At 40.6% G+C, this 27,155-nt stretch overlaps 1 protein-coding gene across 1 annotated transcript in view; it reads right to left on the bottom strand.

Annotated features, from left to right (window-relative positions):
• DEPTOR (DEP domain containing MTOR interacting protein) overlaps positions 1 to 27,155 on the bottom strand; it is a 161,359-nt gene that overhangs the window by 31,847 nt on the left and 102,357 nt on the right. The window contains exons 5-8 of the mRNA XM_004372975.3: positions 12,841 to 13,026; positions 9,555 to 9,689; positions 4,208 to 4,278; positions 2,262 to 2,366 (exon numbers count right to left, since the gene is read on the bottom strand). Of these exons, the coding sequence (XP_004373032.1) occupies positions 2,262 to 2,366; positions 4,208 to 4,278; positions 9,555 to 9,689; positions 12,841 to 13,026 (497 nt within the window). The remainder of the gene's footprint in view (positions 1 to 2,261; positions 2,367 to 4,207; positions 4,279 to 9,554; positions 9,690 to 12,840; positions 13,027 to 27,155) is intronic.

The following is a 27,155-nucleotide window of genomic DNA, read 5'->3' as shown; positions in this document are numbered from 1 at the left end:
TCTCGAAAGGTTTTGAAGTGTTAACAGGGAAAAATGTAATCTAATCTCTTCAGCTTGGGGCCTGCCCTGTTTACATAGTGGTAGGTCCATATCCTAAAACTTTCTGATCACCATAAAAAGGTGAAATAAAAGAGAGAGATATGGCAAACATTCGAAAATCAGTTACAAGATAATTTCCCTTATCAGCAAGTAAAGCAGTGAAATTGGGCAGCCACAGTACAAGTATGAAAAACCAACTGGATAAAGTAGCCACAAAGGCCCAGATGCAGCGCTATGTCCACATTAGAAATCAGGAGAAAACCAGGGGCCAGGACCTGAGGGGTGAGCCTGACACTCAACGCAGGGAGTGTCGGTGAAGGCACCACAGGCCCTTTGTACCACGTTGGGTCTGTCACTGCCGTCAGAGATGCTAAAAGGAGGTGCTCTGGCTAGAATATTAGACAATTTCTACTGCCCAGACCACACAGGCCCATCAGTGTTCAGGTAACATCAGCAGATCCTTCCCCAGGGCACCCTGCTGGAAGGTTCTGCAGAGAGCACTGCACAACCAAACACCAGGCCTGCAGTTTTCCTAGACAAGGCAGCCAGGGATGTGACGGGTTGGTGGAAACAAGTCTGTATGATTGGATTATACAAGTGGCTTTTATGTAAGTGAAATCTGGTAAAACAGGAAGTAATTAACTCAGTGTTTTAGATAAGAAAATAATGTATTAAATATTTTCAAATGAATACACACAGCTAAACATTATGGAAGAGCACGGAATTCAGTCATTTTCATTTAACCAACAAATAGTACAATTCAAAAACATATTTCACATGAGCATATGTATGTATGTATGTGTGTGTGTGTTCATTCCAATGTAAAGTTGGACCAAGATCAGCTTCTTAGAACAGTTAATAAGAACTCTATCTTACAATCTTCATAAAAATTCCATTTGGATGTTTATACTAAATAACAAAATTCTGTGTTAAACAGGTTGTTTCCCTGCAAGATTGATCAGAAGTTTTAATACGCTAATGGGTTCTGTGACTTTCCAAGAAGGGGATAAAGTGTGCAGTTCTAACCGCTTTAACCACAGAACCACAGGACGGGGTATTTTGCTGACCACAGTGCCATATAATACAGTTTTGGAAATGCTACTCTAATGCATTTGGTACTGCTCTACAACATGTGAAAATCATTGCATGCCTCCTGAGAAACGAAGAATATGAACTATATGAAGTATTAGTTCAGAAAATTGAGAAAAATGATCAGGTAACCCACGTATCAGGGTATCTATCTTAAAGAGTAAATTAATCAATTGGCAATGCATAAAACAGAGTTACGCATGTCAGCCAACGACGGTGGACTAAAATCAAGTAAGTTCACTGCACATTTGACTAAGCGAAATGAGGTCTTTAGCTGCAATGTAAATCCACTGCTTTCCCCAAAGGAAACGTGCTTTAAGTCAAAGCTTCATGTGAGAGACTGCCAAAAATAATTGAGACTAGGTACTTTACTGCGCAAATAAAATAAAAAGTCCTGTCCACAGCCAAAAGTTCCATCAGAAAATAAAAAATTCAGCCTCGGCATGGATACGAATGCTCACCCTTTACGGTCCCGGCCAACTGTCCTGCTCTGAGATTCTTTGGTGCTGGGCCCACTGCAGTACTGAGGAGACAGAAAGGCATCTAACACAGACTGCCTTGGAAAACAAGGCTTCTGCAGCTTCTCCAGAGCACAGAACCCAGCCAGCCTATGCCTTCCCACTGTGAAGGAGGTGTTCAAAGCACTGTCAGCTCAGGGGCAGAGTCAGCCCATAATCATACCGGGGCTGATTATCCGGACTGGCAGTAATCTGTGCTCTCTCTTGCCTTGAGCCATTCGCTGTTGCCCACCTTTATCTTCTGATAGGTTAACACACTCAGCTGCTAATCAGAAGGTTGGAGGTTCAAGTCCACCCAGAGGTGCCTGGGAAGAAAAGTCTGAATATATACTTCCAGAAAACTAGCCACTGAAAACCCCAGGGAGCACAGTTGGGGTCTCCATGAATCAGGATCAACTGGGTGGCATCTGTTTTTGTTGTTGTTGTTGTTGTCTGTTAGAGGAGAGGGTAGACCCAGGGAAAGTTTAAGGAATTTCACAGAATCGAAAAATAAAATAATAGAAAAAGAGTATAAAATCATAGGGGTTTGGATCCCAAGCAAGAATCATGGCCATTTTGGCCTGAAAAACCCAGGACAGACACAAAAGACAATGGGAAAAGACCACCAATTAGTACCTTCATTCCCGCTGCGGCTGCGGGGCCGCTCGGGTCCACAGCCTGGATGTGGCAGGGCTTACTTCCTCGCACCACAAAGCCCCAGCCAACCGCATCACCAACAATCTAGAGAGGAAAGCCACAATTAGGAACCAGCAGACCGGGTCTGGCAATCTGCTTGTCCTTTCAAGAGCGAGAAAGCCAGCCAAGGATTAAGTACGTGTTATGACATATCTTTTCTCCATTTCATCTCTTCCTTACCCGAGGAATGGAATGCTTTGCTTCTCTCACAAACACAGGCTGATATAAGTTGGTATATCTCTGCAGAAAATGTGGTCGAGAAACCCACTCCTGTTTGGCAGAAAGACCCTTCTTCTGCAAGGGTACAAAATAAATAACTGGCAGATTGCCTCTTTCTTGGGCTGCTATACAACTTAATCTCCAACTCAAATGGAAGGCTTAGAAGATCTTAAAAACATAGTTGAAATTTCTTCCCAGATCCAATTTCTACTCCAAGTGTGTTCTATTCCCCTGGGTTCAAACAGTACATTCTTGATGATTTTGGTACGTCACTGAGGTCTAAAGTAACAATTTAAACTACTAACAGTGGGAAATATAAAGACTCTTGGCTACGTTGAAACACAATTTTCTCTACAAAGAAAATAAATTGAAAAAGTACATGAAGTTCACATTTTACAAACAGACTTCTAACCAAAAGTTGTTTGGGACTGGAGCATGCATTTTCCTATAGAATCATTATAGAACTGGCAGCTATGTTCCCTGGGCAGCTCCCAGACATGTCTTTTATCCACAACCCAACTGAAATACAGATGAAATGTATTCACAATCAATTACCAGCAATGCAATTTAAATTAAAAACCAGAAGTAAATGCATTTAAAATATAATCAACTACCTCTTGAACGCTGGTTGTCGAGGAAAAGCGAGGAAAAGAATGAAAAATTTTGTGGAAATTCTCAAGAAGACTTTTAGGCACACTTCAGTGACTTTAGGGTTTGCTTTATTAGTTGACTACATCTCATTTCACTTCCACATGTACAGTTGTCCTTTTTCTCTGATACAGACCCATTACCAGTGCCTCTCTCATATAGGCCAGCTATGATCACAGTGGGTTTTTTGACTTCCAAATCCAAGAAAGTGAATGTGCGAGTGCCCGAGGGCAGGAGCTGGGCCTGTCTTGCTCTGACTCCTCAGTGATGGGGAACTTGAAGTGGCCCTTTGACAAACATTTGCGTTGTGAGTGAGTGTGGAGAGAACTTTCCATGAGGTAAGGGGAAAAAAGTTAGAAGACTGAAAGAAATAAGAGAATCGTTTTAAAGAGGATATGGATGTAGGCGTGAGGAGACTAAGTGAAAGAGCCAACGGGAAGGGGGGTGGGTGAGGTGATACCGATCAGAGCACGCTGATTCTGTTTGAAGAGAACCAATCGGTCTGATGAGAGTTGGAAAGAAGGCAAAAGGTGCAAGGTAGTCAGGAGCTGCTTACAGGCACGCAGCGCTCACAAACCAGGTGCTTGTAACTCAAAGCATGGCAGCATCGTCAAAAGCACCATTCCTTATTTTAGGACAATTTATCCCATGGCCTCCTTCAATGTCTTAAATTATTTTTAGAATTAACTGTAATTCAGAAAGAATGAAAATACTTCATTAAAATTGGTAATTACATTAGACTAACCACAAAATGGAAAATTTTTTTTAATAAAAGGACACATCAAAAAGAATTTAAAATGCAGCATTAACAATAAAGCACGTGACGTCTTAATCTTTAACGAGTGCAGTTGAGATTTTAGTGCCTAAGGATCAAGAAAGTCTACTCTTAAAACTGTGTCAAAAACCAAAAGACAACACAGAATGAGTTTTCAAATCAGTCCATAAGCTACACAATGACACATGCACGAGGCAGAGAAAAGCAAGCAGCGCAGGGAAAAAACCAAACAGTAAGGGCCTACCGTGAATGTCTTCCTTGCGTATGGAGCCCCAGGAGTTAGGAGTTCCTCAGAGGTGACAGGTCTCTTTAACACTGTGAGACAGACACAATGTCAAGGAATAAACACTTCTGAATCCCTCCTTCATTTATTCGTTCAGCAGGTATTTATTGAATGCCTCATATGTGACCACCTGTGAACAACACTGGCAAAGACCCCTGCCTCACAGAGCTTACATTCTAGCTGACAGAGACAGAAGATATCAGCAAACATAAAAAGACCTAACTCTAACTTACCGAGCCTTGGGAAAAGGAGAAACGGAGCAGGGCTAAGGGGAACAAGAGTGTCAGGGGGAAGGGATGAGTTGAAAGTTTTCTAAGAAGAGGCCATGGCTTCTAATTCTCATATTTCTTTCTTTTAAATCCCGACATGCATTTATAGATGTCAAAGTTAGGAGAAAATCTGATTCTAGTGGTCTGATAGCCATATTTCAAGAACTAATCCCACACAACCCACCTGCCCCAACATACTGTATACACCCCACACACCAAGGCTTCACATGTGTCTGTAGTAATACCCAGGATTGCATGTTCACACTTGAGCAATAATACTAGTAAACTTTTCTGAGTACTCCACATGTGCTAGGCACTATGCTAGGTGCTTAAATATATTATCTCATTTAATCCTCACAAGAACCAATGAGTTAGATTCATCATTATCCCCATTTTATAAGGAAACAGATGCACAGAAAAGTAAAATAGATTGTGTCCAAGGTCCTGGGGCTAATGTGCAGCAGAATCAAGATTTAAACCCAGGCGTTTGATGCCGGATCCCACACTCTCACCCATGAAGAAACAGTGCCACAGTGGCCCTCATGTGCTATGCTGTCTCTGCAAGGAGAAGCAAGGGCTAAGAGGCTGCAGGAGGCAGTGGTGTGGATGGCCTACACGTACGGCCTTCCTGACTATTTTAATAAGCACCTTCTCAGTTAATGGCAATGAAGTGCTTCTTGTTGAGGTGACAGGCTGGGATTATCATTTTTGGTTTCGGAAAGCTCATAAAAGAGAAAATGAAATTATGTTCCCTAAACAAAAGGGAGTAGGTCAAATAGCAAGATGAGGATATAACTTCCCAGCAGATGGACATGCAGTAAGAGAAGTGGTCAGTGTTTGAGGACTGAGACCTTTTATATTTCCTGTCAGACAACTCTGTCCCCCCCACCCCCAAACCCTCACGGGAGAGTCCAAGAATTCAGATACAAAAATCACACTGTACTGCAATATTTGGCAACAATATTGATCATTTATTTTATTATATTTTTCTCTCTTAATTATATTAAAAAATGTAGAAACTCTGAGGCCCGGGAAGTAATCCTTTAGCTTTTTCTTTTTATAACTTTGGAAACTTCTTTGCTTATCACAGCTACCTTGATGATAGTATATGGTGATATCTGTAGCATTTTCCCATCTGGCTATCGGCATTCATATATATATATAATACCACAAGTAATAGTTCCTGGTGTATATATGAAGTTTAATTTTTAACTGCCTCACTATGAAGTCCAGATTACCTGCTTGAGGGAAAAAAATCACAGATGAGATCACTGGGTCTTGGGAACCTTTTGCTAGTGAGGGAGAAGCTCGTCAGAATATGGGTAACAGGTGGGACTTACACGTCACAATTCAATCCTGACAGCTCCGGTCCTCAAAAACCCAAAAAAGGCAATGAGACCTTTATTTTCTGCCTGCCTATCAGTAAGCTTTACCCTTTGATCCAAGGGGCAAAGGAAAAGAGGAAATAATACTAACATATCTCAAGGAACATGGGTGTATCATTCATTTAAGTAACTTTTGTTCATATTCTACTATCATATGCAATCAAAAAAACATAAAATGCTTCTAGCACATTTGGTCCCTTTCTGAAACTGAGATCTATCTGAGCTTAAAACATATTAATTATAAAAATAAATTTTTCCTTCCTCATTTTACTTTATCAGCAATGCCTCATTAATTAAAAAACCCAGTAATGCATGGATGCTCAATGACTTTTCAGCCAGAGTCAGAGTGGAAGCCAGTTCTTCATTCTCTTGAAGTTTACAACTAACCCTTGAGCAGGTGGTAAAAAAAATGTTAGCTCATGAAAAAGAGCTACCTGCCTAGATAATGTCACTTGATAATAGAGTTTCCCCCTAAAGCACTTTGAACAACAGCTATTAGCCTTTATTCTCACTAATATATATATATATATTTTTTTTTTCCTCCAAAGAGAGGGTGGGCTTTTTGAGAGAAGAGGTTATGGCCTCTCAGCTTTGTATCGCTAATGTTTGGTGATGAGGTAGAGCAGGAACAAGATAAACAAAGTCTCTTCCCTAGAGGCGCTAAACCGTCCTGGCCACAGAGAGCACACTGAACAAATGGACAAGTAAACTAATGGTATGCTTGATAAGTGGTCTAGAGAAAAATGAAGCAGGACTATGGGGAACAGTGTGTGCCAGGGGTTGTGAGTATCTTTCTTTTAGTATGAAGGAGTCAGGACACGTTAAGCAGACACATGAAAGAAGTGAGGAAGTAAACCATATGGCTACCCAGGAGATGATTACAGGCAAGGGGAGAGCAAGTGTAAACACCCTTGATTGGCATATTCAAGGAATGACAAAGAAGGTGCTAGGCTACAGCAGAATGAATGAGTAGAAGATGTGGTGAGAAAGGCAGGTAAGGGTCAGATCAGGCAAAGCTTTGTAGATCATAGCAAGAACTTTGTTTTTTACTCTGAGACAAAAAATAGCTGAAGAATATTACACAAAGGACAGGACTTAACAGTGTTTTAAAGTAGCATTCAGGGTACCTTATTGGAGAAGGAACAGCCAGTAAGGTAAGAGGAGAACCAACAGTGGGCAGTGTGGCAGGCAGAATTCTAAGATGACCTCAACACACCCTTGTATAACCCCTTCCTTTGAGTCTGGACAAGATTTGCATTTAGCCAAGAGATTATGGCAAAGGTGATAGGGTAGTCACTCCCTAAATTAGGTTACAAGATATTGCAAAGATGCAGACATTTTGCAGATCTATTAAGGTCCCAAATCAGTTGATTTAAGTTAATCAAAACTTAAAGGTCTTGCCTAATCAGGTAAGTCCTTGAGAATAAGGCATAGAGGTCAGAGACTCAAAGAAGCAGAGACCTTCTATATCCCTTGCTGGCTTTGCAGGAGCAAACTACTAGGAATTTTATACTGATAAGGAAATGAATACTGCCAACAACCTGAGGGAACTTGGAAGCAGATCCTTCCCTAGTTGAGCCTCCAGATGAGAATGCAGACTGGCCAACACCTGGACTGCAGCCTGATGAGACCCTGAGCAGATGACTCAGCTATTACATGCCTGGACTCCTGACTCACAGAAACTATGAAATAATAAGTATGTGTTACTTGAAGCTGTTACATGTGTGGTAATTTGTTATACAGCAATAGAAAATTAGTACAAGTGTCTTGGAAGCCAAGTCAAGAAGAAACCCATTGCCATCGTGTTGATCCCAACTCATAGCGACCCTATAGAATAGAGTAGAACTGCCCCATAAGGTTTCCAAGGAGCGGCTGGTGGATTCAAACTGCCGACCTTTTGGTTAGCAGCCTTAGCTCTTAACCACTACACCACCAGGGCTCCAGTCAAGAAGAATGGAGCGATCAACTGCTGCTTGGTCGAGTAACATGGAGACTAAGAATTGATCACTAAATTTAACATTATGGAAGTCACTGACAGCATATCCTTTAAGGCTGCATTTCTTTCAAGAAGTTTTTGAAGAAAGGCAGTATAAAAACAAAGTGGTAGCTGGAGAAGAAGGTGGAGGTCAAGAAGGGGGTATTTCAGGATGGACATATTACTCTATGCTTGTATGCTGATGGGAATGATCCAGCTAAAAGGGAAAAATGATGGTGCAAGAGAAAAGAGGAACAGTTAGGATCAAATGTACTTAGGCAAGGCATGGATGGTTCTTCTATAGTAAGCAGGGAAGGTGGAGTATATGAGTATACATGTTGGTAGAATAACAGATATGGGTGTGGGAGCTTGTGGATGTTCTCTTTAGATTATCACTAATTTCTCAGTTAAATAGGAAGACCTTTAGCTAAGAGGAAGGGAGAAGAGTGGACTACAGGAAAAAAAAAGAGGAAGATAAAATAGTCATCTAGGAGAGTGGGAGAGTAAATGGACCAGGAAAACGTAGAGGGACTATCAGGCAGCACTACTGGCCCACTTAAGGTGAGTTGTCATGAAATTAAAGTGAGACCAATGGGCAGGGTAGGTGTTTTCCTCTAGCCCAGTACAATTGTATGGGTGCAGAGAGAGTAGGAAAGGAGTTGGATTCACCCAGGTTCTAAGTTTTGCAAGTGAGTAAGATAAAGGATAACAACAAGCATAACAATGATCATGAGAATGGTGCAGGACTGGGCAGTGTTTCAGTCTGTTGTACAAAGGGTCCCTAGGAGTCAGAAGTGACTTGACAGCATCTACCAACAACAACAAGATAAAGGAGAGGGGCAGGGCCAAGGGAGGGGAGGGTGTTTTCAAGACTGATTATGAACCATGCAATCTAATCCCAGGCAGTGAGGACAGGAAGTGACAGTGAAAAATGGGTGGTATCAGTAGATTACAGGTTCCTGTGGATCGAAGAACTGATCGGGTCAGGGAAGGATTGTTTTTATACACAAGTTCATCACCAGACTTTGTGCCTAGATTTTTTTTCTGGGATGTAAAAGCCATGGAGGTTTATGAGTTGCTCCTGAAATGGCAAAGCACCAAGGGTCAACTCCAGGGATAGTCTAGGCTGCACAGATCCAGGCTTCTTCCTTATGGGTGTTGGAACATGAAAGGTCTTTACATTCTCTTACAGTTTGGGGAAGTGCTACTCCCCTGCAGTAGTGGACACTGTTATGTACTGCCTAAAACCCCCATCAAGACTGGGTATTCCTGCTCCCAGCTTCTGGGAGTATTTATGGAAGACAGCCATCAGTTTTCTTTGGGAATTATTTCTCTGAAGAGTTGCCTCACCCAAGGTCATGCCCTCCTCCCAGCGGCAACCCATATCCAATGAGTAGTCAGTATGGGGGTATAAAACCTGGCCTCTCATGCCAACTTGGGGCAACTCTGAAGAGCCATCCCGGCTCCAGAGCTTCCCCTGAGATCAGCTGTGGCGTTCACTGAGACTACACTGCAGCCCAAGTTCTCCCTCTGACCAATCCTACTTCTTTCCCTTCCGTTCCACAGGTGTTAATCCCGAGAGGATGCCCTAATACTTGTCTTTAGTACTAGCCCTGCATACTAGTCTTCATCTCGGAATCTGCTGTGCAAGGAACCCAGCCTGCACGTCATCTACTCACCAGACTTGGGGTTGCAGAGCACAGGGGGGCTGCTGCTGAGCGTGGGGCTGCTGCTAAAGTAGCCGCTACTGCCACAGCTGCTCATGCTGCTCCTCCTCACTGCAGACACGATCTTGATCTCCTTGCTAGGGCTGACTGTGTGGGCCGAAAAATACACATGGTCACTGAGGGTGGTGGTCGTGGGTCCCTCAAACACACTGGCTTTCAGCTACAAAGTACAGTAAGGTGCATCACAATTGCCAGGAAAAAGCACACTGGCCTTGGAGTCAGAAAAGCCAGGATTTGAGTTGCAGCTCTGCCACTTACCAACAGCACAAACTGGGGCCATTCCTTCACATCCCTGAGCCTCAATTTTCCTATCTGTAAGGTGGGAATAATGCTAACTCAAGGACTGGTGCTAGGAGTGTATTAGATAATGTACGTGAAAGTCCCCAGCTACATAAAACATTGCTTCCGGAATTAACAAGCCCAGGCTGAGCAGTCCCTGCTAGGATGTAAATTAAATACTGGTCATACACGTAATGAATTAACACTGAAAATAAATGCTTCCTGATTTCATATTAAACCATTAATTACCCAGAGCCATGGGAAAAAAAAAACAAAACCCACTGCCATTGAGTCAATTTCGACTCATAGAGACCCTATAGGACAGAGCAGAAATGCCCATAGGGTTTCCAAAGCTATAATCTTTACGGAAGCAGACCACCACATCTTTCTCCCAGCTGGTGGGTTTGATTCCTCAGTCTTTCGGTTAGCATCCGAGTGCTTAACCACTGCACCACAAGGGCTCCAGAGCCATGGAAGCAGCAGCTTAAAGTACAGAACACATATTTAGGTTTATGTGAAGCAGCATCTTCAATTATGTGATCTAGTTCTCTCTGCCATGGAGTAGGATGGCTCTCAACAGGGGGAAGAGGGCAAGGTACATGGTCAAATAAAAGATGCCAAGGAGAGCACTCTGCCCAGGGACTGGCCCCTGGGAAGCACACAAAAAATGCTAGCTTTTAAGGTGACCATGATTACTACATCTTCATCATCAACACTTGCTCAGGTCTACTGAGCCCACTTAAGACACAGGCAAACCTTTCTACCAATGAGAAAGTGAATAGTTAGTCGGCATTTGCAAAAGACTACAATCTTAAGGGGACACACAACTGGGGTGTCCTTTGAGGCCTAACCGAGTTGACTTCAGAGCACAGACTCAGGCTCCTGACTCAGTTTTTTACTTTCCCAGAGCAGCTTTTGGTCCCTTTTCTCCTCCAACCTGGATGTGTCTGAGGAACCTGGGATGTAAGGCACTGGGAAGGAGGCAGTGTAATATATAAGCACTGCCGTAGAATAGATCTGATCTACCACCTTTTAACCGTGTAATTGTGAGTAAGCCACTCAATTGCTCATGCCTAAGTTTCTTCACCTATAAAATAGGGGTAATAAAAGTCCCTCCTCTTAGGGTTATTGTGATAATCAAATGAGAAAATTTGTGCACCCAAGTGTGGCACAGTGCCTGGGGCACAGGAAGTTCTCAATACATATGGGTGTCATTGTTCTCATTGTCACCTCTTATTCGTAACTAAGACATGACACTTTCATTTTGTCCTAGGTTTAGGTCTTAGGTTAAGCCCAGTACTTCCAAACCTTAGGCCAGCCAGTTCCTTGAGGCAACGCCACATTTTCAGGAGAATTGAAGGTACCTCGTCTTCTTAAGCAGAATGACATTTACTTCAAGATAACCTTTTCTGGCTGAGTGGGGTAATCTTTGTGTACATCAATTACTATCATTTGTCAGGGATAATTGTAACTGTGAGACTGTTTGACTTTTCATGTAATGTCCCAGGCCACTGTGCTTTATGAGCTCTTATGTCTGTTTTTTATAGTTTTTCTTTGTTTTGCATCACTGTGGGAAAGCCTTGCTGCTGGGTTGATAACAGGTTGTCTTTTAGTTGTTGCCAATGCATTGCTGTTGTTGTTAGGTGTCATTGAGTCGATTTTGACATTTAGCGACCCCATGTAACAGAGCAGAACTGCCCATAGAATTTTCTAGGCTATTATCTTTTACATTTGTATTGGGCAAATCTGCTGCAAAAGACCTCTTTAAAGTGTTAAAAAGCATAGATGTCATTTTGAGGACTAAGGTACGCCTGACCCAAGCCATGGTATTTTCAATCACCTCATATGCATGCGAAAGCTGGACAATTAATAAGGAAGACTAAAGAAGAGTTGATGACTTTGAATTACAGTGTTGGTGAAGAATATTGATTATACCACGGATTGCCAAAAGAATGAACAAATTTGTACTGGAACGTTCCTTAGAAGTGAGGATGGTTGAGACTTCATCTCACATACTTTGTACATGTTATCAGGAGGGGCCAGTCACTGGAGGAGGATATCATGCTTGGTAGAGGGTCAGCAAAGAGAAGAAGACCCTCAAAAAGATGGACTGACACAGTGGCTGTAACAATGGACTCAAGCATAGCAATGATCATGAGGATGGAGCAGGACCGGGCAGTGTTTCCTTCTGTTGTACACAGGGTCGCTATGAGTCAACACTGACTCGATGGCACCTTACAACAACAACAATCTTTTACAGAGCAGATCATGAGGTCTTTCTTCTGTGGAGCCACTAGGTAGGTTCAAATCACCAACCTTTTGCTCAGCAGCCAAGTGCTTAAACATTGTGCCACTAGGGCCAAAGTATATGCCCCGAAAACCAAAAAAAACCAAACCACTGCCATGAGTCGATTCCAACTCACAGTGACCCTACAGGACAGACTAGAACTGCCTCATAGGGTTTCCAAGGCTGTAAATCTTTACGAAAGTAGACTGCCACATCTTTCTGCCATGGAGTGGCTGGGGTTTAGCAGCCAAGTGTTTTAACCACTGAGCTACCAGGGCTCCTTGTATATGTCCCTAGAAATTCCTTGTTCATCCTTAAAATAGACAATATTTCAAAGTCGTGACTTAGAAAACTGGATAATTGATGAAACTGGATAATTAATGATATGTAAGAATTGTTTGTAAGTTAAAATTAAATAAGCTCTGACTGAAAGCATGAAAGTTCTACTATAATCCAAGTACGTAATTAAAAAAACAAACAACAACAACACAAAAAAAACAGACTCCATGGCATCTAAGTTTGCTGCCCAGAAACAATTTGCTTTTTGACATACTTTTCACTATGAGTACATTAAAATTTGCTAGAAAACAGAATTGTAAAAAGGTGAGTTATTACTCTACTGTTTTTCCAAAGATAAATAAATGTGGTCAAACCACAGAACTGACAACATACCTGACATAAAACTGGTAGATTTCCGGTTGTCGTGGCTCTGCTTCCTGAGGCAGAAAGGACTGTCGTGAGTTTCCTGGGGGGAGGAGGACTTTTCATTGAGCAGCTCCATCAGTCTTCGCCTCCGACGGAAGTTCATTCTGAACTGGTAGAGTAGATTGCTGTCCACAAATGGGTGCTTATTGGACACTGCGGAGAAGAAACGGCAGATAAGGGCTGTCTGGCATCCTGGCCACTGAACACTGCAGCCAGAAGACTCCAGCCAACAGGGGCAAGAGTCTCAAGAAAGAGTTTAGTTCTATAGATGTGACAGGAGTCCACGCATGGTCCCAAATTCTTTCCATGTGTTATGCACTTTTAACATTAGCTAACCAATTCCTCTGGTAACTTTCCCTGACCTCACCCGTAACCTGAGTACACTCTTACTGGGATTCTTCCAGGCCCCAGTTTACCTCCGCCAGAGCACTTGAAGTATCCCTTTACTTCTCTGTCTTTCCCACTAAACTCTAGGCTCTTTTGGGGCAGTGAGTGTGTTTTTATCTACCTGTGTATCCAAAGTGTCTCATACAATGTTAATCTCCTAGCAGGACTTCAATTCATTTTTCAGCTTTTTATTTTGAAAATAATTATAGACTCAGAGAAAGTCACAAAAATAGTACATAGGGGTCCTGTCTAGCCTTCACCCAGCTTCCCCCAACAACATCTCCCACAAATAACCATAGTATAATATCAAACCAGGAAATTGACACTGGTACAGTCTTCAGACCTTACTCAGATTTCACCAGTTTTTACATGCATTGTGTGTATGTGTGTGTGTGTGTGTGTGTGCGCATGTATGCTGGTGTGTGTGTGTGCAGTTCTACACAATTTTATCACATGTATAGATATGTGTGACCAGCACTGCAATTAAGACACAGAATTATTCCATCATGACAAAGGAATTCCCTCTTGCTTCCTGTTTATAGTCATGCTTGCTCCCTTCTCCCCCTACCCCCACCCAGTCCCTAATCCCTGGCAACCACTAATCTGTTCTCCATCTCTGTAACTTAATCATTTTGAGAATCTTATATACAGGGAATCATACAGTATGTAACCATTTGATATTGATGTTTAATGATTAGTCACTAAGGAAAATCTATACTTTAGATCGTAATCACGCCAGACTATCAATTCAAAATCAAGAATAACAATAGCTAATTCTCATAAGCATTTTCTGTGAGTTCAGTACTATTATAAGTGTTTTATATGTAGGTACTGTTACTTTTTGAAGAGGAAATTGAAGGCCAGAGGTATTAGTAAGTCACCCAAAGAAGACATAGTAAATGGCCATGGTGGAAATAGTATCTTCCTCCAGAGTCCACGTTCCAAACCATAACTCTCTACTTTCTCTATGAGAAACAATTCCTGTGCTTATTTAGGTTCTCACAAACAATTGCAAAAATGTAACACAGAAGTGCTAATGCATGGCTGCTAGACTGAATTCCCACCCAACTCTACATTACTGTTTAGATTTTAGGGGTCTATGGAGGTCTATTTGCCTCTTCAGTTTTATACTTTGAATCCATGACTCCTGGGGTTATGGATCAGGTCTCTGGGTCATTTTGATCTCTGGGAAGTAACCAGGAACTCTCAAACTGGCTGAAGTCTCACCCCCACCGAAAAAAAATACAAAAGACTTAAATAGACTTCTCACACAAAAGATACAGAAATAGCTAATTAGTGCATGAAAAGAGGCTCAACTTCATTAGTCAATATGGAAATAAAAAATCAAAACCACCATGAGATGCCATTTCACACCCACCTAAACACTAAAATAAAAAAGAGTGACAATACCAAATGTTGGTGAGGATATGGAGCAACTGGAACTCCTGGTGGGAACATAAAATGGTATAACCATGTAAGAGAACTGTTTGGAAGGATCTTGTAAAGTTAAACACATATTTACTGGATGGTGCAGCAATTCTACTCCCAGGAATCTACTCAAGACAAATGAAAACACACGTCCACAAGAACGTTCACTGCAATCTTATTCATAATAGCCCAACACTGGGTACAACAAATGTCTATGAACACATAAATGGATAAATAAATTGTGATATATTTATACAAAAGAATACTACTTAGTGCTAAAAAGGGTTGAACTGCTGATATATGGATACCAAAGGCATTAAGCTTAGTGATGGTAAAACTAGACAGAAGTTGTTTTTTATAAAAAAAAAAAATATTCTTGGCAATTTTTTGTTGGTTTTTTTTTTTTGTTTTTTTTTTTTTTTGACTATGAACTCAAAAATTCTGGAAACCACTAGGAAAATAATCTAGTACAACCCATTAAGAACCATATTAACTCCTCTATCAATAATTCTAACTGGCTTAGTAGTCTCCTTCGGTACTTTACAAACAGCATACATAACATCCCTTCTAGGTCAACACCAGCAAATGCAATCTAGGGTTGTAACTGTGTCTATGGTTCATATTTGGTAGTGAATTAACTCTTCTGGTTACATGAATATCAGAGTCTCAGAAAGGTGAGTCTGTATTAAGAGAGTGCCACTGCCAATTTTACCCTAATGATTCATATGGGTGTTTCACAGTCTTTAAATAACAATAAACTATTCCCTTTGGCCAAATGAATGATCTTGTCCACAAAAACAAATAACACTAAATCCAGTGGTGGTTCTGCATGTTCTTAAGAGATAATCCATTCTTGGGTTCAGGAGACGCACACCGAATGCAATCTGGGGTAATTACGCTTTGAGGTGATATGTACAGACAGTGGCTCTCTTGTAGATAGCCAAATTCTTGCAGAAATTTACCATCACTATATTCTATACTAAAATTTTCTGGATTACTTATTTATTCCTAACAACATTTTCTGAGTTTATATGATTTTTAAAAATCCTCAAGTTGACTGTGGCAACAGTAAATCTTAAATTATAACCTGCAAATACATAACTTCTGTATATGTTTATTAACACCTCCTATTTCCATTTTGTACAGTGAATCACATGAAACCTTAACTCTTCACAAATAAATCCACAAAAGCATTCTGAATACAAACAAATTTCATAGCAGATAAAAAGTACTTGAAAAGTATTTTTAACTAAAGTGGAAATTTGATTACCAACGTAATCATTTGTATCATCAGATTTAATTAGCACCCAGAGTTTAATTCACCCCCTTTTCTTTATCAGTGTCACTCTGCCCCAGCTAACTATCATACTTGCCACCCCTGTACCACCTATAGCTAAAAGGGTAAATATATCATCTAAGATTAGATAAAAAGATTAAATGTAAATAGTGCTTTCTCATCACATTCTCTCCCCAGTAGGGCAGATGATCTTAAAAGCAGCCAAAACAAGGGAAATGAGGAAGGGATGAAATGTTAGGCTATTAGCATTAAGCACAGTGCCTAGCAAATTGAAAGAATTCAATAAATTGTACCTGTTATCATTGTACAACCACTGCTGTTGTTTTTATTGTTATTATCATTAACTTGGAGCCCTGATGGCACAGTGGTTAAGTGATACAGCTGCTAACCAAAAGGTCGGCAGTTCAAATCCACCAGCTGCTCCTTGAAAACCCTGTGGGGTAGTTCTACTCTATCCTCTAGGGTTGCTATCGGTCGGAATCAACCTGATGGCGACAAGTTTATCATTAACTTAAACACAGTACAATTTTGCCCTGATACACTATCATTTGGCTTATATGACAATTCAATTTTATGAGACATTACATTTAATACTCCACTTCCATTTTCAAGGACTGATGTGGATCTTACGTGCCTCAGGAGCAACTAAGCTCTGTAGAATGAGGGTGGCCACGTGTTCATCCTCCTAGGTGTGTGATGGGCACAGATGGAGTCAAGTTCTCTCAGAATAGAGAAGTGGCAATTGCATGTATAACTGCATGTAAATCTTCCACCGTTTTCACTGAACGATTTTGCCTTTGCAGTTCTTTATTTTCTCTCCTTAAGTTTAATGTCATGAACATTGAGTTTCATATGCTTGCTCTGTTTGTGAGTAATATATGTGATTACAGCTACAAAGCTGGAGGAGTACAGGTAGACAGCCATATGACAGTGTCAATAAATCATACGTGATAGTCATTCATTCACTCAACAAATGGAGTACCTGCTAAGTGTCATGCACTGTCCTAGGTATCTGTCTTAGCATTGTGATTGGAATATGACACCTTCTTCTGCTCACCCTATGTCTTAGCTATCTAGTGCTACTATAACAGAAATAGCACAAGTAGATGGCTTTAACAAAAATAAATTTATTCTCTCACAGTTTAGGAGGCTAGAAGTCTGAATTCAGGACACCAGCTCTAGGGTAAGGCTTTCTCTCTCTATTGGCTCACAGTTTAGGAGGAAGGCCCTTGTTTCCTTTTAGCATCTGTGGGCCTGGCTTTCTTTGGAGATCTCCATGTGTCTTGGCATCAATCTTCCCCTAGGTCTAGAAGCTTCTCAGCTCAGGGACCCCAGATCCAAAGGACACAGTCCACTCCCAGCTCTTCTTTCTTTGTGGTAGGAAGTTCCTTTCTCTTTCTGTCAGCTCTGGCGAAGGTCCTTGTATTAATCTTCCTCTGGGTCTAGGAGCTTCTCAGTATAGGGACCCCTGGTCTCCAAAGGACATGCTCTGCTCCCAGCTCTTCTTTTTTGGTGGTACGAGGATCTCCCTTTCTGCTGGCTTCTCTTTTCTTTTAGCTCTTGTAAGATAAAAGGTGATGCAGGCCACATCCCAGGGAAACTCTGCTTACATAGGATTAGGGTTGTGACCTGAGTAAGGATGTTGTATCCCACCCTAAGCCTCATTAACGTGACCTAATCCTGCCTCATTAACATAACAGACAACTCACTCCCAAATGGGATCATAATCATAGGCATAGAGGCTAGGATTTACAACACATCACAAAATGGAGGATAAACAGATGACAAAATGGAGGATAAACAGATCACAAAATGGAGGACAACTACACAATGCTGGGAATCATGGCCCAGCCAATTTGACACATATTTCTGGGGGACACAATTCAATCCATGACACCCTAGGATAACATTTCAAGCTCATTAATACCAAAGACTGCTAAAAGAGACAGTTTCATACCAGAAGAAAACAAATAAGTTGGGACTTTATTGAAAACTCTCTTATGCTAAATAATAAACTTTTAGAAATAATGTCATAGAATGAAGAGCACGGGTTTTAGAGTCAGACAACCTGGGTTTGAGCCTAGCTCTGCCACCTTTACGAGATGAGTAACTTGGGCACACTAACTAAACAATTTAAACCTCAGGGTTTTTTTGTTGTTGTTGTTGTTGTTGTTTTCTTTCTTTCTTTTTTGCATAATATCTCTGTGTGTGTCTGACCCAAGCCACTGTGTTTTCAATTGCCTCATATGCATGTGAAAGCTGGACAATGAATAAGGAGGACCAAAGAAGAACTGATGCCTTTGAATTTTGGTGTTGGTGAAGAACATTGAATATACCATGGACTGCCAAAAGAATGAACAAATCTGTCTTGGAAGAAGTACAGCCAAAATGCTCCTTAGAAGTAAGGATGGCAAGACTCCATCTCACATACTTTGGACATGTTATCAGGAGAGACCAGTCCCTGGAAAAGGACATCATGCTTGGTAAAATAGAGAGTCAGCAAAAAAGAGGAAAACCCTCAGTGAGATCCACTGACGCAGTGGCTACAACAATGGGTTCAAACATAGCAACGATTGTGAAGATGGTGCAGGACTGGGCAGTGTTTCTTTCTGTTGTACACAGGGTCACTATGAGTCGGAATTGACTTGACAGCATCTAACAATACCTATGTGAAGAAGAAATAGGATAATTTAAGTAAGAGATTTGGCACGAGATCTGATATATTGTTGTTATTAGTTGCTATTGAGTCAATTCTGACTCATGACAACCCCATGTGTGCCGAGTAGAACTGCTCCAAGAGGTTTTCAAGGCTGTGAAAAAAGCAGATTGCCAGGCCTGTCTTATGAGGCACCTCTGGGTGGGTTCAAACTGTCAACCTTTTGGCTATTGTTGAGTGCTTAACCATTTGTGCCACCCAGGGACTCTTCTGATACACAGTGGGTATAAATAAATGTTTTAAATGTTCTTCATCTCAGATTTCTAAACGTTCACTTCAGCCTTTGCTCACTGAAGTGCCTGCATAGTAACCATTTCCTCAGTCCTTTCTTCCCTTCCTTCAAAAACCACTTTACTCTTCTCCCATGAGCAGTTCTGTTCACCTTTTCATCCATAAAAAACATGAAATCTTAGCCAGCTGATCCAGATCTACTTTAGCAAGTATCCCACTGGAAGACATTTAAATCTCAGAACAAGAACTAAGGGAGAGAATTAGACACAATAAGTTTTGGGAAGTAACTAGATTAAGAAAGTCAAAGATTTCTTTTTATAGCCACCAATTATGTAAATAGAGTCCCAAGAAATAACAATGGCTAAATGACACATAGTTTATATTCCAGAGAGAAAAAGTTGACCCTCTATACTTTAACATGACAGTCTCCATAAAAACCAGAAACCAGTGGCCATCAAGTCGCCTCCAACTCATGGCAACCCCATGTGTGTCAGAGTAGAATTGTGCTCTATAGGGTTTTCAGTGGCAGATCTTTCCTAAGTAGATTATCAGGTCTTTCTTCTGAGGACAGTCCCCATATTAAATATAAAAATAATATGCTACATAAGCAACTCAATCTCAGTTAAACATAGAAAAAATAATCCATGATCTGGAAGAAAAATTAAAGAGAAGGAAAGAAAAATCAAGGAGGAGTACAGTTTACTGGTTTCTATTATCTTAAAGTTGTTCCAATTCTTCACTTCTCAGATCCAAATGCTACAGGGCCTTCATGTTGTAGTAAATGTTGTGACATATACAGCTGGATAAATTTCACTCTTTGCTCCTTGAGAACAGTAATCTTGAAGAAATAGGAAGAAAATTAAAAGAGACAGCATCCAAAGCCTATATTCATAATCTAATATTCCAGTTGTGGTCTTGTCAACAGGTGTAATTGAAAAATCGACACATTTTTACTTACCCAGTGTCTTAGTTATCTAGTACGGCTATAAGAGAAATACCACAAGTGGATGGCTTCAACAAAGAGAAGTTTATTCTCTCATAGTCTAGGAGGTTGTTACAAGTCCAAATTCAGGGTGTCAGCTCCAGGGGAAGGCTTTCTCTGTTGGCTCTGGAGGAAGGTCCTTGTCATTAGTCTTTCCTTGTTCTGGGAGCATCTCGGCACAGGAACCTCAGGTCCAAAGGACTTGCTCCGCTCCCGGCACTGCTTTCTTGGTGGTGCAAGGTCCACAGTCTCTCTGCTTGCTTCTCTCTTTTATATCTCAAAAGAGACTGTCGTAAGACACTATCTAATCTTGTAGACCTCATCAGTATAACTGCCACTAATCCATCTTATTACGTCATAGTGATAGAATATACAACACGCAGGGAAATCACATCAGATGACAAAAAGTAGACAATTATACAATACTGGAAATCATGACCTAGCCAATTTTGGGGGGACACAATTCAATCCATGACACCCAGTTTAAAATTTCTGAGAATTTCTAAGCCTCCTTTTCGATTTGGTGAAATTCTTCAGGAGCTTGGCTTGGCTGAGTATTAAACAAGACTTAAAATAGGAGGAAAAGCAGACCAAGCCAGAAAGCTGAAGCAATGTAAATACAGGAGGACGTTCTTGCTTAAGAAAGTGGGGGTTCTAGAAACACGGAACACACTATGATGTTGAAATTTGGTAAAAGTGAAACTGATTCATATTCACTTTCCACCTTAACTTTTCAAAAAGTGTAAGGGAAATGTCATGTAGCCCACCAAAAGAATAAAATGACACAGTACATACATATTCTTCTTGTGGATAGCATGGCTACATTTTCCCTTATAAATGATTAGAATGATTTTAGCAGACACACACACACACACACACACACACACACACACAAATTAAAGAAGCTTATTATCTAAAAGGGGTGGGAAGACTGGCTCCTACTTTATTCACAATAATCTAATGATGAATATAAAAACTCACCTTAATCCCTACAAGTTTAGCTGAATATAAAAGACATTTTAGACTATTTATCTAGTGGGAGGGAGGAAGGTCACATATTTTCATTCATCCTTGAAATGTTTGCTGGCCAATGATGTAACACAACAGGCACCATGAAACTAGTGACCTAAATCCAACACTGTGATAACGGGGAAAGAGAATGTGCAGGCAGCAACTGTTCCTTAGACGGCACACCATCAAAAGGTGGTCTTGGACTTCGGTCACATCAGCAATTCAGTAAAGAGCAGGCATAAACGGAGAGGGGAATAAGGCTAGTAATTAGCACAATGAGGAAGAAGAAACGATCAGCAAGGATGAGGCTCTGGAGTGATGACTATAACTGCAAACTGGTGTCAAAGTTAAAAAGGCCTACAGAAGACCCTCACTAGCTGCCATCATCAGCATCATCAGCATCGTCATCACTGCAGTCGACAGCAGGCTGGGCATGCCACACATTTCACCAAGTGCACAAGGGGCAGGTGGCTTTGGTGAAGGTTCCTTCCGGATCATCATGTATGGCACTCTATCCCACCCCTAGATCCTTTTCTTCTTGCTTTCTTTCTTATCCCCTGCTAATCCCTATCAAAACCAAAAGCAAACCCATTGCCATCAAGTCAATTCCAACTTACAGCAACCTTATAGGACAGAGCAGAACTGCCCCATAAGATTTCCAAGGAGCAGCTGATAGATTCAAACTGCCAACCTTTTGGTCAGCGGCTGAGCTCTTAACCACTGGGCAACCAGGGCTCCCTAATCCCTATATCTCCCTCTAAAAGAACTACTTGGCACCTATAAACATCACATAATTGTACAGGCAGTCCCCGACTTATGATGGGGTTCTGTTCCAATGACTCCGTCATAAGTGGGTTCTGACATAAGTCAAATACCTCATTTTCATTTTTCATTATTATTGCCTTTCATTATCAGTGTCTCTATAAAGCTGATCTTTATTTGTCTTTGGGGGTTGGGAACATCTGTGCATGAACATCTGAGAATAATAACATCAGAAAATTACTCGCTGCAGCACTGCATGTAGTACACATTACTAATGATAAGATGTACCAAAAAAAAAACAACGAACGGTCGTTAGTGCAGTTCACCGTACCTCAACTATGTTGTAAGTCGGGGTCTACCTGTACCAACAAACTTCAAGAATAAACAGGTGATAGATCTATTCCACAGACTTAGTGTTTCTAAAGGGCGAATAAATTCTGCATGTGAAATGCTGTAACTTCCCTGCCAACAAGACACAGCTTTAACTTGTTTCATATGTCCAGGGATGGATGTATACTGTTTTTCCTCCTTACTCCGGGTAGATTACAGTCTGACAGAGTCCAAGCATCTAATGAAATTTGTTGTTGTGTGCCCTTGAGTCGATCCCAACTCATAGCAGCCCTACAGGACAGAGTAGAACTGCCCCATAGAGTTTCCTAAGAGAGCAGATCTCGAGGTCTTTTCTCCTTCAGAGCCACTGGTGGGTTCCAACTGCAGACCATTTGGTTAGTAACCAAGCACTTATCCATTGCAGCACCAGGGATCCTTAATGTAATTTAGTATGTTGAATATTAAGAAAAAATTCAAGACTAAAAATTTCAATTTCATGCTTTTTAACTATGTGTTTGATAGAAAACATGAATTAACTACAACTAAAGATTAAAGTAATTTTTTTAAAGAAAACATAAACTGTACCTATGGCCATAACTACCCATCTCAAACCATCCAAAGAGGAGGCAGTAGTTGAAGGGGCCCGGTTTCCTAAATCAGCAAGAGTCCTTGATTCAAAAACAGCAAGCAATTGTTTTTAAGTGCTTACTCCACATAAGAATAGTTCTAGGTGTAGGGAATACAAACCTCTTCAAAAAGCAATAACAGTGAGTCAGAGGACTGAAAAAAAATTACTTCCTTAGCACTCACATGAAGAACAGGATATGAAAGCAGGAAATTGATTTTAGTGAATAAAGTCCTATTAACTGCTGTTACTAAAACAAAACACTTCACATTCACAAAGTTGTAACTAAATTACAATTATTTAATTGGATGAAAGGGAAAAACAGGATGGAAAAGAGAAGAGGAAAAGGGATTCAAAGTAACTTTAGTACAGAGAACAGAAAAAAGAAGAAAATCGAAATGCGGCATCATGGTTTTACAGGTTCCTGCTGCTTCCATGACTTATGGCCACAGGTTTTACTGTTAGAAATTTACAGGTAATAAACAGGTCACATTATGTTTTATTCTTCCCTATGCATCATAAATAATAGCTGGCTGCATTCCAAGGCTAGACCTATTATTGTTGGTTGTAACGTACAAAACAAAGGGTACATTTTTCAGAAATAAGATTGTTTTTCAGAGACTAGATTGTACCTTGAGTGCAGGGAGGTCTAAAAACAAAATTATTGTGTTTGGAAAATGGAATACGTTGGATACATAACTCAATGAAAGAAATCTGTAACTCTATTCTGGATCTTTCGGAATTGTCGGCATAAATTCAAAGGCTGACCAAACCACTTCAGTGTTGATTTATTTAACACATATATATTCAGCATAGACTATAAGATACTGTTGAAGATTGACAACAGACAAGCCCATCAAACTGAAGCTCTAAACGCCAAGAAATCTGTTGATGATGACAAAAATAATGACAATAAAATAATCAGCTAATATGTATGGAATGATACTCTGTGCCAGACCCTGGGCTAAGCACATTGCATGATTTTATCATTTAATTCTCAAGGCAACACTATGGGGGAGTTATTATAATTATTCCCATTTTATAATGAGAAAACTGGGGCTTAGACAAGACATATTTACCCCAGGTCACATAGTTATTAACTGGATGATTTAAGACAGAAACACCGAAAGACTAACCTCAGAATCCCATCCCTTCACCCCCTCACTAGACTGCCTCCCATCCAAAGATGTAATAATGCCAACGAGAGGGCTGATGAGTTGGCATACACAAGAAAAGGAAGTCTGTTTTCCCCTTATTTATTCCTGGCTCCAGGTTAGAGAAGGCAACTTGGCTGGGGAAGTTCTCCACAAAAATCTTCACCAGGGCAAAATGTTTATTGCCTTTGAATTGCTTATTAAAAGGACACAGCAATAGTACAGAAAATAGTGCTCTGACCTCAGACAGTCCTTGGTTGAATCCTGGCTTCTTTATTTACTAAGTTACTTAATTTCCCTGAACTTCAATTGTCTGTAAAATGAGATGACAGAATTATGATACAATACAGGTAAAGGGCCTAGCACAGTATCTAGTACATTTTAAAAAAAAGTTGCAAGTTGATTCCAACTCATGGTGACTCCCTGCGTTTCGGAGTAGAACTGTGCTTCATAGGGTTTTCAATGGCTGTGATCTTTTGAAAGTAGATCACCAGGTCTTTCCTATGAGGTACCTCTGGGTGGACCTGAGCCTCCAACCTTTTGGTTAGTAGCTGAGTGCTTAACCATTTTCACCACCGAGGGACTTCTCTCCACTACATAATGTTTTTTAGTTATCTGCCGTCGAGTCGGCCCCTGACTCATGTCAACATCATGCATTACAGAGTAGAACTGCCCCCACAGGGTTTTCAAGGCTGTAATCTTTACGGAAGCAGATCACCAGGCCTTTTCTTCCATGGAGCCCCTGGGAGGTTTCAAATTACCAACCTTTAGGTCACAAACCACTTGTGCCACCTGGGCTCCTTATAGACATTCAATAAATGTTAGCCATGTGTGTGCTTCCGTGTGAGGACCCAGGGTGTCAGTGCTCAGAAAAGGATACCTTGCCAAGGTATAAACCTTTTCAGACTTCACTAATGTAGGGAGAGGGTCTGGAAGCACTCTCTGGGTGATCTTGGAGGAAAGGGAAGCATCCTACCTGATCCAGGTAAAATCAGCAGGGATGACAATACAGAGGACAGATGGAATGCTGATGCTGCTGGCATACAATTATACCCAGGAACCCCAGGGTGTGAAGTCTACCAAAAGCCCATTCCCAGACTGCATCTTTGTACTATTCCCAGAAAGGTTACTACATTAACCTGTTGGTGCTTCACTATAGTTTATCAGGTGTTCTCAGACTAGGACCCCCTGTTACTGGGCCCTCAAAAGAGGAAGACGTTGCTCAGAAAAGGAAATATCAGTGGTGAGACTTAGTATTTATTTTTTTAATTAAAAAAGAATTCAAACATCTTCTATATTATTTACATTTATACCTATCTTCTCTTAAAAAAAAGAAAGATGGAGATGTGGGACAAATCTCATCTACTCTTTTTTTTTTCTTCAATTTTTTCACTTTTATCCTTTAAAATATTTTTCATTTATTTTATTGTGGTTGTTGAGAATATACACAGCAAAACATATATCAATTCAACGGTTTCCGGAGCAGAGCCAACATGGCACTATTGACAGAAGCACCACGCTGTCCCTCCACAGCAAAGACCCAAAAAACTAAGTAAAACAAAGACAAACATCAATCTGGAACCTTAAGTGTCAAATGAGCAGATAAAGAACTCAATCAAGCACCAAATGGAATAAGAAACTGACAAAGAACAGAGAGCGAGAAGAGATATGGAGCAGAGGTCCATTATCAGCAGCAGCACGGATTCGCCATCGTGGACTCCTTTCGGAGACTGGCGGACAGAGAGTTCAGGAAAGCAGTATCACAAAGCTCCCAGCAGGAGACAGAACACCCACTGGATCTGCTCTGCTGCAACATAGCTGAGTGACGGGCCCTGCTTGGTGGACAAGACGGTGAAAAGTATCATGCACAATGACAAGCAAACAACAAAAAACGCACAGCCCACCTGCTCAGACATAACGAAATGAAACAAAAAAGCAGGATGAAACAAACAAATCTACAATCGGTAAATGAAGAAAATAACTACTGAATGTCCCAAAGACAGCAGACACTACCAAAACATATTAAAAAAACAGGACAGGATGGTTCTAGTAGGCATCCAAAATAAAACACCATATAACCTTTCAGTAGAAGAAAAGGCACTGGAACTACCTGACAGGGAATTCAAATCTCTAATATTCAGATCTATCCAAGAGTTGAAGCAAAAAGCAGACTAAAATGAGGAAAAAATAAACAAATTCATGGAAAAGGCAGACAAAATCATGAAAAACACAGACAAAACAATGGAAGAATTCAGGAAAATAATACAGGAACAAAATGACAAAATAAATTCACAACTAGAAATCATACAAAAACAACAATTAGAAATCCAAAAGATAAACAACAAGATTTCAGAAATGGACAGTGTCATAGAAGGTCTGAGGAGTAGGTTTGAAACAATGGAAGGCAGGATCATAGAAACTGAAGACAAATACTTGGATACCACTTTGTTTTAAGAAAAATCAGAAAAAAGAACGAAGAAAAATGAAAAAAAAAAACCCACTAAGAATGATACGGGATAAAATCAAAAGCAAAAATTTTCAAGTGATCAGAGTTCCAGAACAAGGGGAGAAAACAGAAAACGCAGAGAGGATCATTGAAGAAAACACAGACAGCATCACTGAAGCACTGCTGATAGAAAACTTCCCTAATATCATGAAAGATGAAAAGCTGACCATCCAAGAAGCCCAACGAACCCCATATAGGATAGACCCCAAAAGAAAATCACCAAGGCATATCATAATCACACTCACTAAAACCAAAGACAAAGAAAGAATCCTGAGAGCAGTTCGAGGAAAACAAAAAGTCACATATACAGGGGAAACAATAAGACTAAGCTCTGATTACTCGACAGAAACCCTGCAGGCAAGAAGGCAATGGGAGGAACATATATAAAACCTTGAAAAAAATTGCCAACCAAGAATAATATATCCTGCAAAACTCTCGTTCAAATATGATGGTAAAATTAGGACATTTCCAGATTAACAATAATTAAGGGGCAATGTAAAAAACAAACCAAACTTAGAAGAATTATTAAAGGAAATCAATCAATCTGAGAACAAACAACATCAGACGACAGCCTGAATCTAGGACACAAGACTGTACCAGCCAGATACCAACCTAGGAAATGAACTCTCCAGGACTATTCAAAACTAAAAGATTTACAACAGGGAACCAGAGAGGTTAATCTGCAAATGACTACAACGTCAGAACAATAAAAAAGGGAATAAACAGTGTAAGTATAGAACTTTCTAATGGAGAAGAAGGCATACCAAGTAATAAAAGACTGGTTCAAACCTCGGGAGATTAGGGTAAATTTCAAGGTAACCACAAAGAAAGTTAACAAACCTACTCATCAAAA

This window comes from Trichechus manatus, unplaced genomic scaffold, assembly GCF_000243295.1.
Source record: "Trichechus manatus latirostris isolate Lorelei unplaced genomic scaffold, TriManLat1.0 scaffold00022, whole genome shotgun sequence".
In the NCBI taxonomy this organism is placed as follows: domain Eukaryota; kingdom Metazoa; phylum Chordata; class Mammalia; order Sirenia; family Trichechidae; genus Trichechus; species Trichechus manatus.
The sequence above is the reverse complement of the archived record's forward strand: the minus strand, read 5'-3'. Positions and strand labels throughout refer to the sequence as shown.